This window comes from Haliotis rufescens, unplaced genomic scaffold (genome assembly GCF_023055435.1).
Source record: "Haliotis rufescens isolate VD_foot unplaced genomic scaffold, xgHalRufe1.0.p SCAF_23, whole genome shotgun sequence".
Classification (NCBI taxonomy): domain Eukaryota; kingdom Metazoa; phylum Mollusca; class Gastropoda; order Lepetellida; family Haliotidae; genus Haliotis; species Haliotis rufescens.
Window position 1 is genome coordinate 3,249,046 of NW_025963924.1, and position 24,384 is coordinate 3,273,429.

Below are 24,384 nucleotides of genomic sequence, written 5' to 3' on the forward strand. Positions count from 1 at the left end.
CCAGACTCTCTGTACTGACCATCTTCAACACTGGGTGAGCTTTCGGTACTCTCATTACTTCTACCAGGTGGTTCTACAACAGCTCTCTCAGCAGGTGGCGCTACAAGCTCTCAGTACATACAGTACTCTCACCAGGTGGCGCTACAAACTCTAGGTACATACAGAACTCTCACAAGATGGCGCTACAAACTCTCAGTACATACAGTACTCTCACCAGGTGGTGCTAAAGACTCTCAGTACATACAGTACTCTCACCAGGTGGTGCTAAAGACTCACAGTACTTACAGTACTCTCACCAGGTGGTGCTACAGACTCTCAGTACATACAGTACTCTCACCAGGTGGTGCTACAGACTCTCAGTACATACAGTACTCTCACCAGGTGGTGCTACAGACTCTCAGTACATACAGTACTCTCACCAGGTGGTGCTACAGACTCTCAGTACATATAGTACTCTCACAAGATGGCGCTACAAACTCTCAGTACATACAGTACTCTCACCAGGTGGCGCTACAAACTCTAGGTACATACAGTACTCTCAATAGGTGGCGCTACAAACTCTCAGTACATATAGTACTCTCACCAGGTGGCGCTACAAACTCTCAGTACAAACAGTACTCTCACTAGGTGGTGCTACAGACTCTCAGTACATACAGTACTCTCACCAGGTGGTGCTACAGACTCTCAGTACATACAGTACTCTCACCAGGTGGCGCTATAAAAACTCAATACATACAGTACTCTCACCAGGTGGTGTTACAGACTCTCAATACATACAGTACTCTCACCAGGTGGCGCTACAAACACTTGTTACATACAGTACTCACACCAGGTGGTGCTTCAGACTCTCAGTACATACAGTACTCTCACCAGGTGGCACTACAACAGTTCTTGGCACAAACAGGACTGTCTTCAAGGTGGCACGACAACAGTACTAGATTTATAAGCTACTCCCTACCATACATTGTGGGGATTCCAGGGCAGACTTTGTCGGCTCTATCTTGCAGTTGTACAAGATGGAAGATCCGGGGTAGAATAGGTCTTCAGCAACCCATGCTTGCCGTAAAATGTAAGAGGCAACTAATAGTATCGGGTGGTCAGACTCACTGACTTGGTTGATGCATGTCATCGTATCCCAATTGCATGGATCAATGCTCATGACATCAATCACTGGATTGCCTGGTCCAGATTTGATTATATACAGACCTCCATCATATAGCTGGAATATTGCTGAGTGTGGCATTAAACAACGAACAAACAAACAAACAAACATGATGGAGTGGTGAGGTAGCCTAGTGGTTAAAGTGTTGGTGGCAAGCTGAAGATCTTGGCTTGAATCCCAACATTACTATCTACTCCCTTTCAACCCCTGTCCTCAGCCAAAGCATAATATTCATAATTCTTTGTTTGGTTAATCCTAATTCTTCCAAATATAAAGTTTACAAAAGAGAAGATTGTTTTCATATTATCTTGACATGACATTTAAACTGGCATCTACACATACACATCTTCCAAACCTTATACCCATTCAGTCATGGAACACAACAACCATAGTGACCTACTAGACAGAAATAGATCATCGATATTTATAGAAACTGGACCTGCCATCACCGTATCAATAGGTTCTTCGAGAAATGTCTTTTCACAAAACGTGCTGAATCTGCACAAACCAAAGGCACTATTTCACAGATTGTGCAACTGCCAGATATTAATGGTGCATGATCGAGAAAATGAGGTCAGCTCATTGAAACCACATCAAAATATTTCTCTTGGCTCTGGCTACGCAAACTAAACAGAGCCCGGGTTTACAAAAGCTGAGACTGATAGTGGCAGAATTACACTGCCAGAACCACCGGTGGAGGAATTCAATTGGCCAACGTTGATCAAGAGGATGAGAATGTACGTTTACCTTGACCAGAATCCTGCTTCTGACCTTCGAGGTATTTTTCAGGTCACATTTCAGGTCATATTAACAGGCCCTGTTAACATTCTATAAACATCACCAGGTGCAAATTACTGGAGGTCACCGTTGTTAGGATCATACTTATGTCAGATCAAGTGTCTTCAAGACTTTGAGTGGGTAATTAAACTTGGGTATGTTGCTTAAGAAAACGTGTGTTTCTTCTCAACAGTCGACCTCTTTCAGAAGCCAAGTTCATATCTGCGCACAGCTTTACAAAGACAGTTTGCATACGTTTTACACTGCCATAACCTTGTGGTATATGGGTTCCAAAACTTTCTTTGGTTCCAGCAAAATAATACTGCTTCATTTATGTTGGTATACTCCCCCTAATGCTCAGTACCCAAAGCCATCCTCAATAAAAAAGATAAGGATCTGTTCCCCAAAACACTGAAAACACAATTGTCCGCATGCTTTGAACAAAAAATCATTCACTCAGCATTCTGGATGTTCTGGAAAATAGTGTGTTTTGGGCCTAAGGAATTTGGTTGACTACTTCTTTCAAAATAAAAAATAGTATATCTTGTCGTGCTGTCTGAAACAATATGGTGTCACAAAACAAAACCTCACCATCCCACCCCCTGCCCAAATCCCTACCTCACAACCCCACACTCCCAACCCCCTGACAAAAATTAAATTGTTGGGCAAAATTATTTTTCCAGGATCTTCTTAGACAAATTATGTTTGAATTAGATAAGGAATTTTCTTTAATAAAAATGGTGCTGTTACAATCGACTGTGAGGTAGCATTAAGTGCAATCACCAAATAAGACAGTCAAAAAGTCAACAGACTTCCTACAGGTCTGTGGTTGTGTGTTACCTACAGGTGCTGTAACAGTCCACAGGTCACACCTCAGTACCATCATTTTATAAGACAGTCAATGTACAGACTTCCTACAGGTCTGTGGTTGTGTGTAACCTACAGGTCTGTGGTTGTGTGTAACCTACAGGTCCGTGGTTGTGTGTAACCTACAGGTCCGTGGTTGTGTGTTACCTACAGGTCCGTGGTTGTGTGTAACCTTCAGGTCCGTGGTTGTGTGTTACCTACAGGTCCGTGGTTGTGTGTAACCTACAGGTCCGTGGTTGTGTGTAACCTACAGGTCCGTGGTTGTGTGTAACCTACAGGTCCGTGGTTGTGTGTAACCTTCAGGTCCGTGGTTGTGTGTAACCTACAGGTCCGTGGTTGTGTGTAACCTACAGGTCCGTGGTTGTGTGTAACCTACAGGTCCGTGGTTGTGTGTAACCTACAGGTCCGTGGTTGTGTGTAACCTACAGGTCCGTGGTTGTGTGTAACCTACAGGTCCGTGGTTGTGTGTAACCTACAGGTCCGTGGTTGTGTGTAACCTACAGGTCCGTGGTTGTGTGTAACCTACAGGTCCGTGGTTGTGTGTAACCTACAGGCCCGTGGTTGTGTGTAACCTACAGGTCCGTGGTTGTGTGTAACCTACAGGTTCGTGGTTGTGTGTAACCTACAGGTCCGTGGTTGTGTGTAACCTACTGGTCCGTGGTTGTGTGTAACCTACAGGTCCGTGGTTGTGTGTAACCTACAGGTCCGTGGTTGTGTGTTACCTACAGGTCCGTGGTTGTGTGTTACCTACAGGTGCTGTGGTTGTGTGTTACCTACAGGTCCGTGGTTGTGTGTAACCTACAGGTCCGTGGTTGTGTGTAACCTACAGGTCCGTGGTTGTGTGTAACCTACAGGTCCGTGGTTGTGTGTAACCTACAGGTCCGTGGTTGTGTGTAACCTACAGGTCCGTGGTTGTGTGTAACCTACAGGTCCGTGGTTGTGTGTAACCTACAGGTCCGTGGTTGTGTGTTACCTACAGGTCCGTGGTTGTGTGTAACCTACAGGTCCGTGGTTGTGTGTAACCTACAGGTCTGTGGTTGTGTGTAACCTACAGGTCTGTGGTTGTGTGTAACCTACAGGTCTGTGGTTGTGTGTAACCTACAGGTCCGTGGTTGTGTGTTACCTACAGGTCCGTGGTTGTGTGTAACCTTCAGGTCCGTGGTTGTGTGTAACCTACAGGTCCGTGGTTGTGTGTAACCTACAGGCCTGTGGTTGTGTGTAACCTACAGGCCTGTGGTTGTGTGTAACAGAACAGGTGCTGTAACAGTCCACAGGTAGCACCTGAGATCCATCATTTCATAAGGCAAGCAATAAACAGTCAGATTTTTCAAACAAAGCTGTAAGTTGCGACAGGTAGGACCTAAGATTGAAGTGAACCTTCCCAGAATAACTACGGTAGAATAAGACAAGGAACGCTGGGATAATTGGGACAGGAAATCCCAGAAGTGGCGCCCATCAACACGGTAAGTTGCCAATCTTCACACTCACCTGGGTGAATAAATCTTACACCCTCTCCTGCCATCACTTTCTTCAAGCAGATAAATAACCTGTTTTGTTTAACCTCTCCCTCAGAACATCAGGTTTTCAAATCAAAAGAAATTCTTACTTATTCTGTGCAATACACTGAATGTAATGGTGGTTCGACTTACACAAGCCTTATAATGGTTGTACTCTCATATTGAAGCAGGATTTAAAGGTTTTAACAGATTTTATTAAATTTTACATGACATAATCTTTTAGGCCTAATATTTCTATTCCTTGTTTTAAAAATTGTTACAAAGGGTTCTTTAGAAAAAACAAAACACTGTTAAGTCTAAAAGTCAATAATCCAGGATTATGGTCAATTTTTCAATTCGTGATTATGATCAAATTTGGAATGAAAGTGAAAATAAAACACTTTTCAAGTAGGGGATGAAAACTTCTTTTCATGAACATAATCTATTTATAAATTTATTTATTTTAAATTCATCTTGAAAAAGGATTTATTAATTTTTTCCCCGAAGGTTATTCTTTGGCAGTTATGTTTTATATTATATTTCTAATTTACATTTGAAAATTTACACCAGTCTTATCCATAAAGCTGAGGGAAATGGGTCAAGTTTCATAAGATTGAAAGGAAAATCTTTTTTTCACACAAAAAAACTACAAAATAAAACAAAATAATCAGAAGTCGTGCATGTTTCCTACCCTTGACCGCTGAGTCTTGAGATGAAGTAGATTGCAAGTGTTACAAATAAACTTTATTGTTTAGCTAAGATAAATTTATTTCTTCAAACATGCCAACTTGCATTAAGGAATTTAAACGATGCATAAAAAGTAGAAGCTGAAGTTATGTAAACCCCCTGTCAGTTGTAGTTTTTTTAGAAGTATCCGCCAATGGCCAATCAAGTCAGGGTGGGTGATATACACTTTCACAAACTGACAAATATCAGCTCGATAAATGACTGCGTTTCAAACATCCAGTTATACTTAGCCTCCCAAAACAAGATAAAACAATCTGGAGGAACGTGAAACTGTTATTTTCCACTTATTTACAAGTGATCAAATTCACTTTTTTTCAAATGCATTTGGGTGGAATCATTTCAGAGATGTCATTTTCTTTTGACTGAGTTGGAAGATTTAAGTGACAATCTTTCTTGTATCTTTATTAAACAAGAAGCACTTGCAACTAAAGCCCTTCACACAGTTGTCCGTAATAAGGGTTGCAGGTTTGTTTGTTTGAAGTGAATTCACAGTGGTGATAACGTAGTGGTAATTAATGACTGATTCATGGATACGTGTGACGAGTGGACTGTCTGGTGGGGAATTGTGGCCTAGATTGATTTGTTGATGGATAGTTACATGGATGGATTGATACGTGAATGTAAAAGTGGATTGTCATGTGAATAGATTGTTACATGGCTGGATTGTTACATAGATGGAGTGTTACTTGAATTTAAAGTGGATTGTCATGTGAATCGATTGTTATATGGATGGATTGATATGTGAATGTAAAAGTGGATTGTCATGTGAATGGATTGTTACATGGATGGATTGATACGTGAATGTAAAAGTGGATTGACATGTAAAAGGTGTGTTAAATTGATAGATTGTTATGTGAATGTAACATGGATTGACAAGTGAATGGATTGTTACATAGATGGATTGTTATGTAAATGTAAAAGTGGATCGTCAAGTGAATGGATTGTTACATGGATGGATTGTCATGAGAAAGGATTGTTACATAGATGAATTGTTATGTAAATGGAAATGTGGATTGACATGAGAAAGGATTGTTACATAGATGAATTGTTATGTGAATGGAAAAGTGGATTGACATGTGAATGGATTGATACATGGATTGATTGTTATCTAAAATGATTGTTTCATGGATAGCTTTCTTGATGGAAGGGTTGTTTAGTGAACTGAATGTCTTATGATTGGACTATTTGTAGATACATTGTTTTGTGGAAGGACAGGGATGTGTGTACAATGTTTTGTGGAAGGACAGGGGTGTGTGTACAATGTTTTGTGGAAGGACAGTGGTGTGTGTACAATGTTTTGTGGAAGGACAGGGGTGTGTGTACAATGTTTTGTGGAAGGACAGGGGTGTGTGTACAATGTTTTGTGGAAGGACAGGGGTGTGTGTACAATGTTTTGTGGAAGGACAGTGGTGTGTGTACAATGTTTTGTGGAAGGACAGTGGTGTGTGTACAATGTTTTGTGGAAGGACAGTGGTGTGTGTACAATGTTTTGTGGAAGGACAGGGGTGCGTGTCAACTATGATTGTCCGTGTGTCAGTTAGGGCCAAAACTTGAAATGCTGTGGGTAACCTGGGATTTAAACAAAATAATCTCTCTGATTAGTCCCGCACAATCACAAAATTTTTTACAACATACAAATTTCAATAAAAAACAATGCAATTGCAAAACCAGTATTACACTGCAAAGTTTTTTTATCATATTTTTAACAATCACTAAATCAATGTCTTGTTTTATTAAAACTTTCATGAACAAAACCGTTTCAGCAACACATTAAAATCATGCTTTCCATTTCATCAGTCAAGAGCAGTAGCCAAAAGAGTCCACATAAAGTCTAGGCAAAGCTTATATCACAATAATGGCCTATTCACAAGAAGGTTTACACTTCTTATAGTGTCTTTAATTGACACTTTCTGCCTCTTATCTTCACTTTCCGGAAGCCGAGAGGCACCTGAACTACATGTCACCTGTTAAGTAGCACATTCATTACCATAGCGCTTTGAAGTTCCACGATAAATCTGCATTTGTGTAACGTGAGATGACAAATCCGCTACACACAGCCAGTTATTACACATTTTTATTTGAAGGTTTTTTTCTCCTAAATCTGGTTTCACCTGTTGGTATATATAAAGAGGCGAGTTTAACGTGCTGACAGATTGGTGATGGAAGTTGTCTATTTCAAGAGCTGATGATCCAAAAATGTATGCAGAATTGCTCAGATGTTTAAATCAGAATGTGCTTTTATCATGGTATATTCCTTTTAGCATTTGGCTTAAGAAATAGTGCCTTCTTTCTCTTCTGGCTGTGCTTGTTCAACGGTATCTTTCCCTGTCAACACAAACGGATGACGATCAGTAACGCCCTCTAAGGGACCAAACTTTTAATATTTGGGATGGATGGAGGCCTGGGATATTTGTTAACCAGAGTGAGCGAGTGAAAGGTTTCAACAGCTATATGACTGTAGATTGTCCTAGAAAGGTTTTGTCTGGCAGCTGGAAGGGATTTGTTGAAAACCATGGTCAGCCATGCCACTGCAGTTGTTTTTTTAACCTTGAGGTCTGTGACCGACCCCCTATCTGGGTACCAACCAATCCCCTATCTGTGAGCAACCAATCACCCATCTATGAACAACCAATCCCCCATCCTTGACCAACCAACCCCCCATCTGGGTACCAACCAATCCCCCATCCTTGACCAACCAACCCCCCATCTGGGTACCAACCAGTCCCCTATGTGGGTACCAACCAATCCCCAATCTGTAACCAACCATTCCCCATCTGGATACCAACCAATACCCTATGTGGGTACCAACCAATCCTCAATCTGGGTACCAACCAATCCCCTATTTGGGTACCAACCAATCTCCCTTTTGGGTACCAACCAATCCCTTATGTGGGTACCAACCAATCCCTTATGTGGGTACCAACCAATCCCATATCTAGGTATGGATGAGTTTGTTTTAATACTGCTTTGAAAGTATTTCCGTCTGATCACAGCATGTCAGCTTGATGTGGGAGAAAAGCCCTAAGTGATGCATGTCTTGGACATTAAGCACTTTAGTACCCCCCCCCCCCCAGTGTTGGAAATAAGACAAATTACCAGGCTGCCATCAGAAGCTGCAGGCCCTGACTAAACTCTTCAGGACATCATTTTAAAAATCGACATTAAATTTACTGGAGGCCATAAGGACCCACAAAAATTTGAAACTGTGGGCCCGACACTAGATTTAGCTGCCACAGGCCTACAGGCAGGCACTTATTTCAAACCCTCCAGCCACCCCCCCCCCCCCCCCCCGAACAATCCCATGACTTAATGTCACATTCATCCATTCAGCAATTCTGAAAGCATCTCCTGCACCGTAATACATCCTCTTATCAAAATCCACTGTACCAAGTTCAGCACTAAGCTCTCTAATATCATGTAACCCTTCTCGCTAGAGCTGCACCATGAGGCTGCATGCACCAGGCGCCAACACCCCCCCATCCCCCTCTCCATCACTCGGATCCATGCAATAGGCACATCAGCCCAGACCAACCTGGGCATTATGATTGATGAGGTGGTATATGATAATAAACGTATTCCACATGCAAGACGGTTCTAGCCAATGTTCAGCATGACATTCCAAAGTCTGTACTAATCCTGATAGCAGCAACGGCTTGACTCTCTGCATGGTCTTTGATAGGATTCTAGGCATGAAACGCATGTCAGAATCTAATTAGATACTGACACAGCAGAGTCACTGTTTTGGAAAAGGAGGGATGTATTTTGTGATTCGGCATTCTCGGTTAATAATCGTGTAATTTTGTGGAAAATATATCACCAAATGAGTTATTCATAGTGTTGATATGTTTACTCTTAGTATACCTCATCATCAATACAATTTCTGAATGTACAAATGGTTGATGCTTCAAAGAGGGATGTGCATCCCAGGTCCCACTCCCTGCATCAGTGCATGGTGTGAATGCGGTAAGCCAGTTCTAGGGGTCAGGCCAACATTCAAGTAACGCTTCTCAAATTCATTAGCATGATAAACATGCGTGTCAGTTCACACAGCAACATGCTTTAATGCTGGGAATATATACTACATGTACTCATCTTTTGATAAGAATATTCTGAATGTCCCGTTTGGGGCTGAACGAGTACGATTGTTTGGAAGTGTCGTCATACAAGTAGTATCTGATACTGCAGTGGAATTTAATCATTTGGGTTCATTTCAAGATAATTAACAAACATAAATAATTCAATAATATTTTGTCGACTAATTTTTAAAAAGGATACAAATTCCAGCATCCCTATCAATTGTGGAGTAGTATACATACATGTACTTGCAACTATTTTAGTTCTCAGCCTCCAGTTCATACAGTAGTTCCTACCAATTCTTATTTTGAAGAAAGGATTAGGTCCTTCTGGTCAACTGAAGTGCTGAATTATAAAGTTACGGAAAATTTAAATATTTGTTATATGTTTGTTGAAAATGTTTGTTATATACAGATGACTATAGCCTGTTTCTCTCTTCATCACTTTATGTTTCTTGAGTCTGTGACATGATGAAGCACAAATGTTTGGTTAAAATGAGTCCTGTTTTAAGAATCTTACTTAAAAGGAAATCTGTGATCTGTGATGCCATACCTCTACATTTACATTGTCATAAGCCCAACAAATACCATCCTCGCGGAGGCAAGAGAGTTAACTGACTTTAAAAGTCCAGTTCCCACCCTTGCCGAACTATGCTGGAATTACAGGACTCGATTGTAGCGCCACCAGTGGCTATTACCAGTTATGTCCCTTCTAAGCCATTCCTATGGACCAATCAGATTCCACCGCTCGTATCACTTGCGTTTGCTTCAAACAAAATGCTGGCGCCCAGTCAGGATGATCTGATGGATATTCAAGATCTATACTGTGATAAAACGGGTCTTACATCGCGAAATGCATCAAATCACGTGAGCACCTTGTTTAAAAACATGAAAAGATTTGGAAAATATCTGCTGACAACAAGTTGGCGGTGCACATGCTTTGCAAATCATGCAATCGATTGAAATCTGCACGACAGTTTACGAACCGGATTTCACTTTCGGTGCCTGATTTTGATTGGACTATGCATAAACTCGTTAGTCCTGCCAAAATGGAACTCCATAGTACCAGCCTAGTTAGGCAAGAGTGGAAACTGGACTTTTATAGTCAGTTAACTCTCTTGCCTCGGGAAGATGAACAAATACAAGGATCAACAGAACAATGTCATAGTCTCATTCATGACAACACATCTCATAACTTTCAAAATATGTTTTAAAAGTTCTCCTTACTTCATAACAATGCAGATTTCACAATTCCAAAAATAATGACATTTTGGAAACGTTGATCATTATTTAATCAAAAAAGTACGAAACAAAGGAGATTGTTCTTTAAATTTTAGTTCAAACCAAAACATCAACATTACAAATCATAAAATTTTGCTGCAAGCCCTAGTGCAGATGTAAAAAAAATTCATTTATGGAACTGAGACGCAAGGAAATATTGATTTATTTACATAAATCAAATTATTTACATAAATTTATCATCTTCCCACTGACTTAAGTTTAGATAAACAATGAAACATGGTATCATATTAGGAAACATGGTGAAATTTAAGTTATTAAGAAAATATCATCTCTTTGTGCACTAATATCAAATACATGTCAAGTATTTATCTAGCGTAACCATAATCTCCTGAATGTACTCAGAACAGGCTCGGCCAAACCATGCCTCAACTAAGATTTCATCCAAATACATTTCGTGAACACCCGATCCTTGATTACCTTCACATCATGTGGATACCAAAAACAATCTTCTTTAGTTGTCCCAACACCCAAACTGATTTTCTGAATCCCCACCCTGTCAAAATATTGTCGGACAACCTAAAAAAAACTTCATAAATAATTGAGTAAACTGGTGAGATGACCCCCGCAGAACCTGGCCAATGGGCCGGAAGCATGCTGCTTGACATTGTACTGGTAAAGACTTCCATATTTCCAATTTTGCTGAAATCTTTGCTTTGTATAAGGAGTAATTATTCCCTAATGTTAAACACCTATGGAGAGACAATCCAACCTGCAACAGGTGTGGTGCACATGGTATGTAGACAATAGATGCAGACACCATCTAATGGAGAATGACCTTCCCAAGGTCATGGGTTTGTTGACTTAAGGAGTTTTTTCTTGCATTAATGACACCAAATGTGAACCACTATTTTAAACAATTGCTCATTTTTCAGGCTGAAATATTTTGCTGTGCTTTGCGGTTTGGTTACAGGATTTGTGTTGTGTCTAGCTTCACTGGGTGGTGTTAACTGGCTTTAATGTATGTTCCAGAAGACGATGCAGATATCGGTTACCTATTATATCAACATAGCCTCAAAAATAGATGAAGACAGCTGACTCTTTTAGCATCCTCTTTAAACAGGAACAAACCTCGGCAGAAAGAGGAGAAATGGAGGGGTAGTTACATCTTTTTCGAACTTTTCAAGGATCAGTTCACAGGCAATTTGTCTGACAGTTTTCAAATCATTCAACATGTCATTATCGTGTATGTTTCTAGCTAATTCCTGTAATGTAGTTCCTAGTTTGGTTGTAGTCACTCGTTTTGGGACAAATAGGTTGTTGACAGGAGTTGACGTAGATTATGTCAGCCAGGCTACACTCCAGTTGCCTAAAAGATGGAGACCAATCTAGCCCACAAGTGACAAAAAATTGGAGTCATTTTCAAAAAGGCAGTCATTTTTAGTTATGGGGTCATTTTCATGAAGGCGGTCATTTTCGTTCTGTGCTATAATCACAGTTATTAGGCATCAACATGATGGCAACAAATTATCATATCTTTATTAAAGTGGTAAACAAATTAAATTTACAAATATGAATTTTCCAAAAATGTTTAATCAACACAGGCATGTTTGAAACAATATGAACAGTACTGGTTTCAATTGAACCTCTTTTTTACATGTTATACCATGTTTAAACTACTATGTGGTTAAAGCATTCGCTCGTCACGCCGAGGCTCGGGTTCGATTCCCGACATGGGTACAATGTGTGAAGCCCATTTCTGGTGTCCCCGGCCGTGATATTGCTTGAATATTGCTATAAGCGGCATAAAACCATACTCACTCACTCACAAAATACCTTACATACAGTAAATTTCGATATAATGAACTAAAAGGGGGCACTAATTTTAGTTCGTTATAACCGTAGTTTGTGAAAAGCATATATACAGCATAAAAACACAAATGGCCGGGACCCAAAAATAAGTTTGTTATATTCGTCAGTTCAATTTAAGCGTGTTCGTTATAAATGTAGTTTACTCTACTGAATTTGATAAACAGTCTTTCTACAGTAAATGAGCGCAGCATCCGATTCAGGCCACAAGGCTGCTGCTGTCGTCTTGTAACTGTTGGGATGAACTGGGACCTATAGGCACTATCTCCCTCCAATTATTCCGATAAACTTTCTAACATATGTCAATCATTTCAGTGTCTAAATAAAACAAAAACTGAATAACTAACAACATATCAGTAACTTTAACATTATGTACACTAAATATGACAGGTCATATACAACTGTTTTAAAAAAAACAAAAATGCATGTACCTTCTGTTCAATTACCAAGAAGTCCCATAGACCTTTCAGAAACCGATTACTTATAGACCATAATGCGAAATGAAGATGTCATGGACTGTGATGGAGGGTGCTAGAAACATTTATGCTGTTCACTTCTGATGTAAACATACCAGTCAGTGAAGTACGTTGACGAATGCTTATGTCATAAGATAATGTGACAATTTGGTTGGTTGGTTTGTTGTTTTACGTCGCACTCACCAATATTCCAGCTATATGACGGCGGTCTGTATATAATCGAGTCTGGACCAGATAATCCAATGATTAATATCATGAGCATCTCATCAATCCCAATATGACATGCATCAACCAAGTCAGCAAGCCTGACCACCCGATCCCATTAGTCGTCTCTTACGACAAGCATAGTCGCCTTTTACGGCAAGCATAGGTAGCTAAAGACCTATTCTGTCCCGGATCTTCATGGGTCTACAATTTGGTGACAAAGATGTTGAACTATTGCAAAGTTTAATGAAAGCATGTCGATTAAACCTTACAAACTGGTCTGGCTGAATATTTAATAGTTTTTAAAGGACTTTTTAACATTTTGGCATCAAGTAGTACCAGCTGTATATAAAGTGAGGGAATCAAGTCTAACAAAACTTTTAACAGTATTTAAGTCAGCTCAAAGTGAACCAGGTAAAAGACATTTACCACTTTGGCAAAGTTCATGATACAAAGCAAAGATCAAGCATTCTAATCTTGGCAGATATGGGATTTGAACCCATGACAAACAGATCCTGGTACAGCCAAGGGAAGCAACTCTGTGTGAAGATGAAAAATAGTACTCACCATCGCCATGAGTGTAAGCACATAGTGCTTCAAGTCCTCCTTGTGGTACTGCCTCATGGAATCATCCACTACAACTAAAGTCTCCACGAATCTCTTTAAAGATGCTGATCGCTTCCGTCGTTTGTGGTATATAGAATTGTCATTATTATTATTATTTTCATAATTATTATTATTTACATTATAAGATGATGATGATTGTGATGTTGAATATCCTCGTATAGTCTCTCGCTTTAATCTCTGGTGTTTATAATTTTCTGAAACAAAGAGAAAAACATGATTAATTTACAGTTTTGCAATTATTGTATCATAAATACCACATTCATCCTAATAAAAGTTCTGGGAGAAAATTAGAAAGTGTGAATTATTTTTTCACAATAATGATCGGCAGCTTTCCTCAAAAGTTCAATGTAGGATAAAGATATACTCCCATCCTAAACTAAATTGTGAAAATGTTGACATCCTCCAAAAGATTCTATCGTCAAGCCAATCCTGCATGACAATGATTCATAAATATGCTGATAGGGCAGATTATGTACTTTGACTGCCTTTTCTCAACTCGTTCTTGCACCAATAATGGGCATCATGTTTATTTCCAGCGTTAAATGTGACAATTACAGCTGTTATGTATGGATTTAAACTGTAAATCATCTAAAAAAAAGACCTTTAACCCTCCCGTGCCCAAAATTAAGGTATTTACCGGTAGTTCTTATCTGACCTCAAACTTTTAAAGTGCTCCATTAGATGTTAAGTCTCATGTCATTAGTTGTTGGTTCTTTTGGACTCAAATATAATCATGCTGAACAATTGCACTAATTAATTGATAAAATAAGAGCTACAAGACACTGTAGCTCACCTAAATTTATCTGAACTATGTGCACCACTAGATGATAAAAGGATCATCCATGCAAGGTTTCAGCATCATTGCCCCGACTTAAGATCACTAAAACCTTTGGTTCAGGTGAGCTAACAATGTAAAATAATAATATTGGTAGAATATCACATTCCTTAGCTCCATGGGGTGGGGTGGAGTGGGATGAGGTGAGGTGAGGTGAGGTGAGGTGAGGTGAGGTGAGGTGGGGATTAACATCATCTTCAAGATTATCTCACTTATATAGCAACCATCATGTCTGTCTGTCTGTCCGCACTAATGCCTGTTATATAGTGCTAGTTCACTGAGATACCATGCCAGTTATACATGAATACCCCACTCAGACACAATACATTGACTCCAAGCCGACCAATCCTTGTTTTAGCCCTTTAATGCCGAGCCCCAGCCAGGATAACATCCAGTTCTGCCTTTCAACATTTTTTTGTTTCATGTATCTTGGGATCGAACTACAGACCTTGTTCTCAGGCAAACGCTCCACCCACTAGACCACGGAGTCGGTCTTGAATACAAGACAGGGAGAGCCCGATTCATCCATGCTCCATCCATGCTCTATATGTGTTAGGTAATGCAGTACAGTTGTGATACTGGATGCAAGACATATTATACAACATTCTAAGATGCCAGTTTCTGTATGTGGATCCAAGGGTCCTGGGGTGCAAACATCCATCTTTAAAACTCACATACACGTCAGTTCGTGAATTTTCAACCCAAAACATTACACCTACACATTGCTCAATTCTAATTGAAGATCCTGGGTAGAATAGGTCATCACCAACCCATGCTTGCCATGAAAGGTGACTGTGCTTGTCGTAAGTGACGACTAACGGGATTGGGTGGTCAGGCTTGCTGACTTGGTTGAAGCATGTCATCGTATCCCACTTGCGTGGATTGATGCTCATAACATCAATCACTGGATTGTCTGGTCCAGATCGATTATTTACAGACCGCCATCATATAGCTGGAATATTGCTGAGTCCGACGTTAAACAACAAACAAACAAACAAAACAATTCTAATTTGGACCATCCTGTACATATATATATCTATTAGTATGTTTTGAAGCTGTTTATGATAATACCAAACAAAAACCGAGACATTTTCAGATATGAATCAAAAACTTTGCTGATACATCAAAAATCAATATTTGCTTTTCAATCCTAAAACTGCCTCCATTAGGTTTCCGTTTTCACTCTCAGAATCTCTGTTTCAAGAACCCGAACAGTTTCCATTATGTAACGATTATCATTCAATAATTCAGGCCTTAGATTCTGATGTCTCTTCGTTTTTATTCCAACATTACTTGATCGTTGTGACATCACCCAAGTCAGAATGACCTGGTTGGTGTAAGGCTTCCGCACAGAATGATACCATACTGTCCACAGAACCATTAGGCACTCCAATAGCGCCAATGTCCGCCCTGATGCTACAAGACCAGTTGAAGAAGAAACCTTACTAAAGTGGCAGATCCATGCCCTCGTAGCCTACAGCAGGGCAACTTCCTCTCAAAAAAGTCAAATCGTGAGCTATCCTCAGTACAGAAAGGTCAAGGCCACACTGCGATAGCTTCCAGAGACAAGTGGAAGGACTCTCACCTGACTGGTATTAATATGGTTGCAACATGGCTGACACACATGCAGCCATGGGCATTGTAAATACTGAGTATCACCAGTTTCTTCTTGTAGTGAGAGTTTTTAGGTATATGACTGTAGCTCACCTGGATATGTAATCAACAGTCTAAAATGTCATAGAAACTTGCTGTCAGCATTGCTACTCAAATATTGGCTGCTAAATACAGAGGGCAAAAGTATTGAAAAATATGAAACATATAACTAACTGTCCACAATGTTTCTAAATCTGCACTTATATACTACTGTACAGTTAAATTTAGTTTACAGTGTTTCAACTCCGAGCCTCATAATACTTCAAAGGAGATTTTTCTAATTCCATAACATTTTAAAAATTGTTTCACTGAAACACAGAAATATCCATAAGATTTAAACATAATAAGATGTAATCACAAGGAAAACCATACATGCTTATGTTCAGCTTTCTCAGCATCGCAATTGTTACAAAGAATAAAAATGCATCTTGAGATAATTTAAGATTAATAAAGTACAGTTTGAGCAGAAATGCCGGAGCAATGGCCATGAACAGGTTTTTTCAACATAACAGCTGTGACGACCATATTGAAATCAGATTCAAGTCTCTTGAGCTACTTTTGTCATCATCGGTAAATGTTTGTTTGTTTGTTTGTTTGTTGTTTAATGCCGCACTCAGCAATATTCCAGCTATATGACGACGGTCTGTAAATAATCGAGTCTGAACCAGACAATCCAGTGACTGACAGCATGAGACTCAATCCAAGCAACTGGGATACGATGACATGCATCAACCAAGTCATCAGTGAGCCTGACCACCCGATCCCATTTGTCGCCTCTTACGACAAGTATAGTCACCTTGGGTATGGGCTGCAGAGGACCTATCCTAACCGGGATCTCTAACCATTGGTTAAATAACCAAGAAAACAAACGTACTATAAAACTTGTTTAGCATTTTTTAAGACCTTTTTTTTTCATCTATTTAATACTAGTTTTTCAACCATTACAAATGATTGCAAGCAATCAGTGCTAAGTGTTTTTTCACTACAGGGTTTATTTTGAGGGAGTATGGTTGTTGACCACTCTCAGCAATATTCCAGCTATACCACTGGAGATATACACCAGAAATGGGCTTCACACATTGTACCCATGTGGGAAATTAAACCTGAGACTTAGACATGACAACACCTTAACCCTTAGGCCGACCCACAACTTCCATATTACAAGTTGAAAATGTCCAACACAAACAACCCTCATCTATTTCCCTCCAAATTCACATAATAAAACAACACTGATGACATTGTCCTTCCATTAATTCAGTGTCCGTTATTCAACCCACCTGTGACTAAAAGAAATCTTATCACGTTCGTAAGCCATAAACCACCACATGCAAGTCAGTGACCGCTCCCAACCTACACGCACACTACTGTTATTGTTTTCCTAATGGGGATATCCCAGCATCCCCTCTCTCCGTAAGTAACCTCAGCCGGAACGGAAGACTCAGGTGTTTTGCATATTCCTGGTAATTACAACCTTGGATGGTTTTCTATCAGCGATGGTGTATTCATGGTTGAAATACAGCCTACGCCATTAGAACAAAGTTGTACCATATTCGACTTGGTTAACAGATCCCAGCAGATGTGTTTACTGTAGGGAATTGGATTTATTTATACTGATGAATCTTTCACACTGTTAAAATAACTGTTTAGAATGAAAACTCAGATTTCCATAATGTCTTAAGGTGGTTTCTGTTAGCCCCAGTTCTGGGGACCGTCTCAAAACATTCCACATAGTATTTACATAACATGTTTTTATTGGGTTTAGGGGAATTCTCCAAATTCAATTAGGCCAGGATATTTTTTCTTGTTTATAGAGTTTCTTGGCCAGTATGTCAAAATGTAGGCAGCAAATGCAAAATGGAAATGATGATTTGAGGGTAATTACCAGAAAGTTGTTTTTATTACCTGAAAAATATTTCAAAAACTATATTCAATTTAACAGCATTCACTGCTTTTTTTTCTTAATTACTTAAAGAGCACTTTTTTATTCTTTTCCGTTTGATGATTTGACCAATCAGAGCTAAAAACCAAATCAGAAAATACAATAAAAATTGTTGAAATTAATTCTTATTTGCAAAAATGCTCTACCTTTGATGAAAAGATACTATTAATAAATATAACAATAAGCAATGTCATTTATGATAAGTAGTCAAATGCATTTCATGAATTTCTTTAGTAATTGACTTCAATATTTTTTGGGTTTATGGATGTAAAAACGCGTTGGAGTGAGTGAGAATTGTTATAAGCCGCTTTTAGCAATATTCAAGTAATATCTCAGCGGGGGACACCAGAAATGGGATTAACGCATTGTACCCATGTGGGGAATCAAACCTGGGTTTTCAGCGTGACGAGCGAACACCTTAACCACTAGGCTACCCCACCGCCCCTAATACGAGTTGGAAACAATGCACACAAACACATCTCAACATTTGATTCTGACAGATGTTGAATTTGTATGCATGCTGTTTCAAATGTACTGACAGTAAAGATTATTTCCCTATATTTTCCATTATTGCCTTATTTGTTTCCATCAGTATATTATCAGACCCCCAGGAAACAGCAGTGCAGTAGTGGGCGTGGTCTATGTTTTGTAGGTGTACAGAACATTAATGATAAAAAATTGCTGGTTAGCCATGTTATATAAATTACTTGCCATTTATTTATTACATATAGTCTCTGGCAGGTGAAAACACTTCATGAAGAGAATAAACCATTATCGTGTTACTCTGAACATGTAAAATAATAACTTCTGAAATTTGAAAAGGATTTACTTTTTCCTCCTGAACAGACCATCCCAAATACAAAAAAATATCTTGACCTCCACAAATTTATTTTTGTTCCAAAACCTACCCAAGCTATTTGGTATAAAACTCTATAAAACTCTATCAACAATCAAATAGTGAGTGTGTTCCGTTAAATAACACTGTTGGTCTTAAACAGTATGGCAGTAATATTGTGGAGAGTCTGCTTGATTCTGATGGAAAGCTGAAGTGATGCAGGTCTCAGAAAGTGTATGTTAAACCCAACTCACTCACTCACTCACTCAGAAAGTGTAAGCCACAGCATGGGTACAATGCTCACAAACCTAGACACATTATTAGGGCCAGCTAGAATTCAAACCCATGATCATATGTAAAGCACACCTGAGACATACAACTCTGCACAGAGATTTGCAGCACCTTAGTCACTGGGCACCTGCACCATCAAACACTCAAACAGTGGGGCTTTAATAATACTTCAGGACAGGTTCATTAGTAAAACATGTAAGAAATTGATCAGGCCTAAAATCCATGAAGAAATTGCTATGCTTTTTTTCACAAAATAAACATACTTGATGGCAGTCATCATGGTTAATGATGAAAATGTAATCTAGAAATGTATTTATAAATTATTAATTAACGATATTTCTTCCCCATGGGCAATGAATAGCTAGTTATTGACACATCTGTCACCAGACTTCAGAGCTGTTGAAGTCTTTCTCGGGTTGCAGTTCACAAGGGACGGGTCTCCAATACATTATTTCATGATCAGTTTTAATATTTCATCTGCTCACTGCTGGGACTGATGCTGCTCTACCTCATCTAACTGGGCATGAAGAGGACCCTGGGGAATGTTATCCGAATCCAAAAGGGGTGCTATTGTTAATACGACATGACAGTCATCAGCAGCTTTTGAGAACATGCTATGCAGGATCATTTATTTTGACATCTTTGAAAAGTTGACTCACTCCTCTCCTGCAACATGTATAGAATCAATAAACACATTCAGGGATGGTGATCTGCTTCATCCATGTCCTCATCTAGAACTATATTCGGTTGGGGAAGGAGATGGGGAGACCTCAGAGAAATCTGCCGACATGCAGGTCATGGTGGACCATGGATTGTATTGGTCGCACAATAGCTAACTTTATCATTTATGAATCGGGCATGGGCTTTCCAGTCATCCAAGATGTTGCAATTCCCTGTGCAGAGTTACATCCCTTAGTTGTACAAGGATCTTATGATTACAGCATGAATTTTATATTTGACTTGATTGTGATATTTGGTTTGGCAGCAGTGATTAGGTAATTTGTTGTTCCTTTACATGAGGGACATTGTCAGAAATACTCTTATCAGAATTGCCCTAATCTATATAATCGTGTACTTTATATCACATCACCATGGGTCAGGTACAGACACTATCTACTCCACGAGTCTGATAATAGAGGAAGTCTGGAAGGATTAGTTGTCTTCTTCCAAATCTAGTCATGTTTGTAAACAGACTCGGATATCAGCTGTGAACTTCAGTGAAACCATGTTAGTCAGGAAGCCTCAGTTAGGCCAGAAACCCTATTCATCAGAAAACCCTGTTCGTCAGAAAACCCTGTTAGTCCAGTAACCCTGTTAGTAAAAAAACCCTGTCAATCTGAAAATCCTGTTAGTCAAAAAACCCTGTTTGTCAGAAAACCCTGTTAGTCTGGAAACCCTGTTTGTCAGAAAAAAAAGTTAGCCCGGAAACTCTTCAAGTATGGAAACCCAGCGAGAATAAAAAAAACTGTTACATAAACATACACATAATGGGACATGTTTTTTTATTCCAGACAATTTCACAGGGATAGGTGTACATTGTGTCTAGGGCTGTTGATGCTCATAAATGTTGAAATTACTATCTAATAGTGCACACTTGAAATGATTGGATCCCTGAAATGTAGGATTGGCATAAAATACCAAAAGTCATTGTGTGACCAGAGCAAGACATGTTTCTAGGGAGGTCATTGTGTGACCAGAGCAAGACATTTTTCTAGGGAGGTCGCAGGTTACACAGGTGTAACAAGTACTAATGAACCTACTCACCTGTAATAGTGCAGCTTGCTGCAGCAGCAGAGTGCTGGTGATTTATTATTGGATATTTATGAATTATATGTGGACGATGCTCCAGCACCATATTATTTGTTGAAGATGAATTTTTTAATGGTTCGATGATATATTTTTCTTGGGGTAGATGAATCATTCCCATCTGAAAAGAAAAAAAACCAATTTGATAAAATCAATGCAAACATTCATCTTAATAAATACATAAACATCAGAGTCCAAACACCCACTACCATCACAACACAACAAACTAGCTGGTTCAGTGGTGTCTATGTTGATCCAAACCATCTGTATGGATCTGTATGGATGGATCTGTTTATGGATGCTGTTTGTTATTTCATATCACACTGGTTCGGTCACAACAGATGAGATGTGTTAATTGGTTTCATACCAAGCAACCAAGGGAAATTATACCCGTATGTCCTGCCTGCAAGGCCGGCTAACTCCAAGACCTCTGTGCTAACCAGCCCTGCAACCAACCATCAAGCACTGCATATGATATTCTCGTAATACAGTGTATATATTTCTGACTTGTCACTAGTATTGGAGCTGATATGATTACACTGAATAATGGATTGTAAAGAATCTTATATTAATTCTTTTGTAATTGAATTATTTGCCACATTCTTGGCTCGTTTGTTTGTTTGTTTAAACGCCGCACACAGCAATATTCCAGCTATATGATGGCAGTCTGTAAATAGTCGAGTCTGGACTAGACAATCCAGTGATTGACATCATGAGCATCGATTTATTGAATTGGGATACAATAACATGCATCAACCAAGTCAGTGAGCCTGACCACCCGATTCCACTAGTCGCCTCCTACGACAAGCATAGGCCTCTCTGAGGAAAGCATGGGTCCTTGAAGAACTAATTGAAAAAGATATCCAGTTTCTAACTAAAATCCCAGAGCACCCCCAACACCCCCCTCCGTTATGACGTTGCGTGAGTGACATCTGGGCCACACGCTCCCCCCCTGACATAATAAACATTGTCTCCCAATAACAATCCATACTCGAAGCATGGTGGGATTAGAGTGCTAATATTAGGGGAAATACTGCAATACTTGATTACTAAAAAGTGAGTGAGTTGGGTTTAACGCCGCTTTTTAACAGAATTCCAGTTATATCACGGCGTGTCAGCTTGATGTGGGAGGAAAGCCCAAAGTGATGCAGGTCTCAGACGTTTACCACTTCAGTGAAACCCACAAGCACGGGTATGGTGCTGACAAACCTAGAAACATAATCGGGGCGAACCGGGATTCAAACCCACAATCATAGGTTTCTGATGCAACTCTGCACAGCGAATCGCGGCACCTAAGATGACTGGGCAACCCGTGCTGCCTATCAGAAATTGATGAAGGGATGAAGATCTCACCAGATGCAGCAGCATCACGGCATAACTGCCATCCGGAAATAGCCATGCTTCATTCTCATCAACAAATGCACCACATTCTATCAAGCACCATATAATGAATCCATATTGAAATCTGTCAGTGGTGTAATAAGTACATGAGCCTGAGTCACAGATGAGCCATGAGTTGTACAGATACAACAAGTCCGCAGCCATTTTAAACAACACAAGTACCCACAACACACTGCCTTTCAGAACCATCTTGTCCAGTGAATGATCATAAACCAAAAACGATATTGTTGCAACAATTTCGGGGGCAAATTATTATACACTCATTTCTGCTTTCTGTTGTCAAAGAACGAACCTAAATTATTACTTTTTATATTTTTTTTAAATCCCAAGGATCATAATCAGAAAAATCTCCTGCTATGACACGGGAAACAACTCAGCATAGTGAGTGAGTTAGTGAGTGAGTGAGTGAATGAGTTGGGTTTAACGCAGCCTTTAACAGTATTCCAGTAAAATCACGGCGTGTCATGGGATGTTGGGAGGAAAGCCCGAAGTGATGCAGGTGTCAGAAGTTTACCACTTCGGTGAAACCCACGAGCACGGGTATGGTGCTGACAAACCTTGAAACATAATCTGGGTGAACTGGGATTCAAAACCACAATCAAGGGACGCAACTCAGCGAATTGCAGTACCATAGACGACTGGGCCACCCGTGCCCCCCTCAGCATAGTAAATGTGGTATCCCTGTGTCATGTGTGCCCTGACAAATGGTGGTTGAGATGTTGCTGGCTGCAGACAACTACCTTAATAACTCAATAAAACAATTTTAGAAGCTGTGTTCCATTTAAAACACTCAATAAAGGTACTAGTTCCTGTACCAAACATCTCACTGACATAAATACGAAGTTGAAATCCACAAGTCAACTCGGTCTTAACTCAAAAGACCCATTCATCAAAGGCCCACCCTCATACAACATTATCTATCAACCTGTCTGTTGGAAGTGACCAATTTGTCAGAACAAAACAAGAAATGACTTCTTCCTTTACACCTCCCCTTTAATTCTTTATCCTCTTGTCAACACTCAGTCAAAATACACTTACATCGCTGACTGTAACAACCGTCAACAATAAACAAAGCTCACACAAAAAGGGGAATCATTCTCGCAATTCTTTTAACCAGCGTCAAGATTTATAACAAATTGCTGCACATGTCCTTTGAACTTTGTTTTGAGTAAACAGCAAACCCCACACAACATTAGTCTCAGAATACCAACGTTCAAATAACTTTCATTTTTTAATTGTTGTTTTTTTATCAGGCCCCCTGCCCATCTTTTGCGCGTATAAAAAACGCAAACTGATTAGTCTGAATCAAGCTGCACCTGTTGTTCGTGCCACTGTAAGACGTTTTGAGGGAAGTAGCACAGCCATGCTTGGTATATCTGGACATTAGCTGTCAGGAAAACACTCTCCCATCTCCAGATATCCCAAGATGCTCTTCATCATGAGATAGCCATCTAACCTTTGCACTTTCCATCAAGCCAGGTGAAAGAAGAAATCATTCAACTGTTTTGCTGGGCTTTCTCTTCTTTTGTGGCAAGCTATCTGCCCTGAGATACACACTTGGCAGGCTTTCTCAGGGAAAATTAATATTTGTCAAGGAGATCTTCACAGGAAGACACATTGCATGTTTTCAGTACAAAGCAAACAGATGAAAGCTTTTCTTGTTAAATTAAGGTCTCTCATTTGTGGTGATAAGTGTTACTCTATCTTTTACGAGCTTCTGTCAGCATCAGGACCGTATCCACTAGGGCTGGGATGAGTCCAAACTCACTACCCAGGTACCCGACCCACTATTACCCAACCCAATCCAGGTACCCGCTGTAGGTCTCAAGAATTGGGTGCAAAATGTCTGATTGGGAATTGTTTTAACAGAGCCCTGGAAAAAACTATTTAGATACTCATATAAAACGATCTGATTATGCACACACTGAAGTTGACTGAAGCTTAATATCTTTACCCAAGCATATACAAGTCAGAGAGAATCTGTACATAGTCAGAAAGAAAGATGAACATTCATGACTTGTAGTGTAAGCGGGGAGTTTTATTTTTATTGTTATTAAACACTATATCATGTGTCTATCCACAGGTTC

The 24,384-nt window shown here is 39.6% G+C and overlaps 1 protein-coding gene across 1 annotated transcript in view; it reads right to left on the reverse strand.

The window, feature by feature from the left end:
* LOC124121768 (A disintegrin and metalloproteinase with thrombospondin motifs 9-like) overlaps positions 1 to 24,384 on the reverse strand; it is a 168,047-nt gene that overhangs the window by 96,907 nt on the left and 46,756 nt on the right. Inside the window, exons 3-4 of the mRNA XM_046484832.2 lie at positions 20,855 to 21,017; positions 13,478 to 13,731 (exon numbers count right to left, since the gene is read on the reverse strand). Coding sequence (XP_046340788.1) covers positions 13,478 to 13,731; positions 20,855 to 21,017 — 417 coding nt within the window. The remainder of the gene's footprint in view (positions 1 to 13,477; positions 13,732 to 20,854; positions 21,018 to 24,384) is intronic.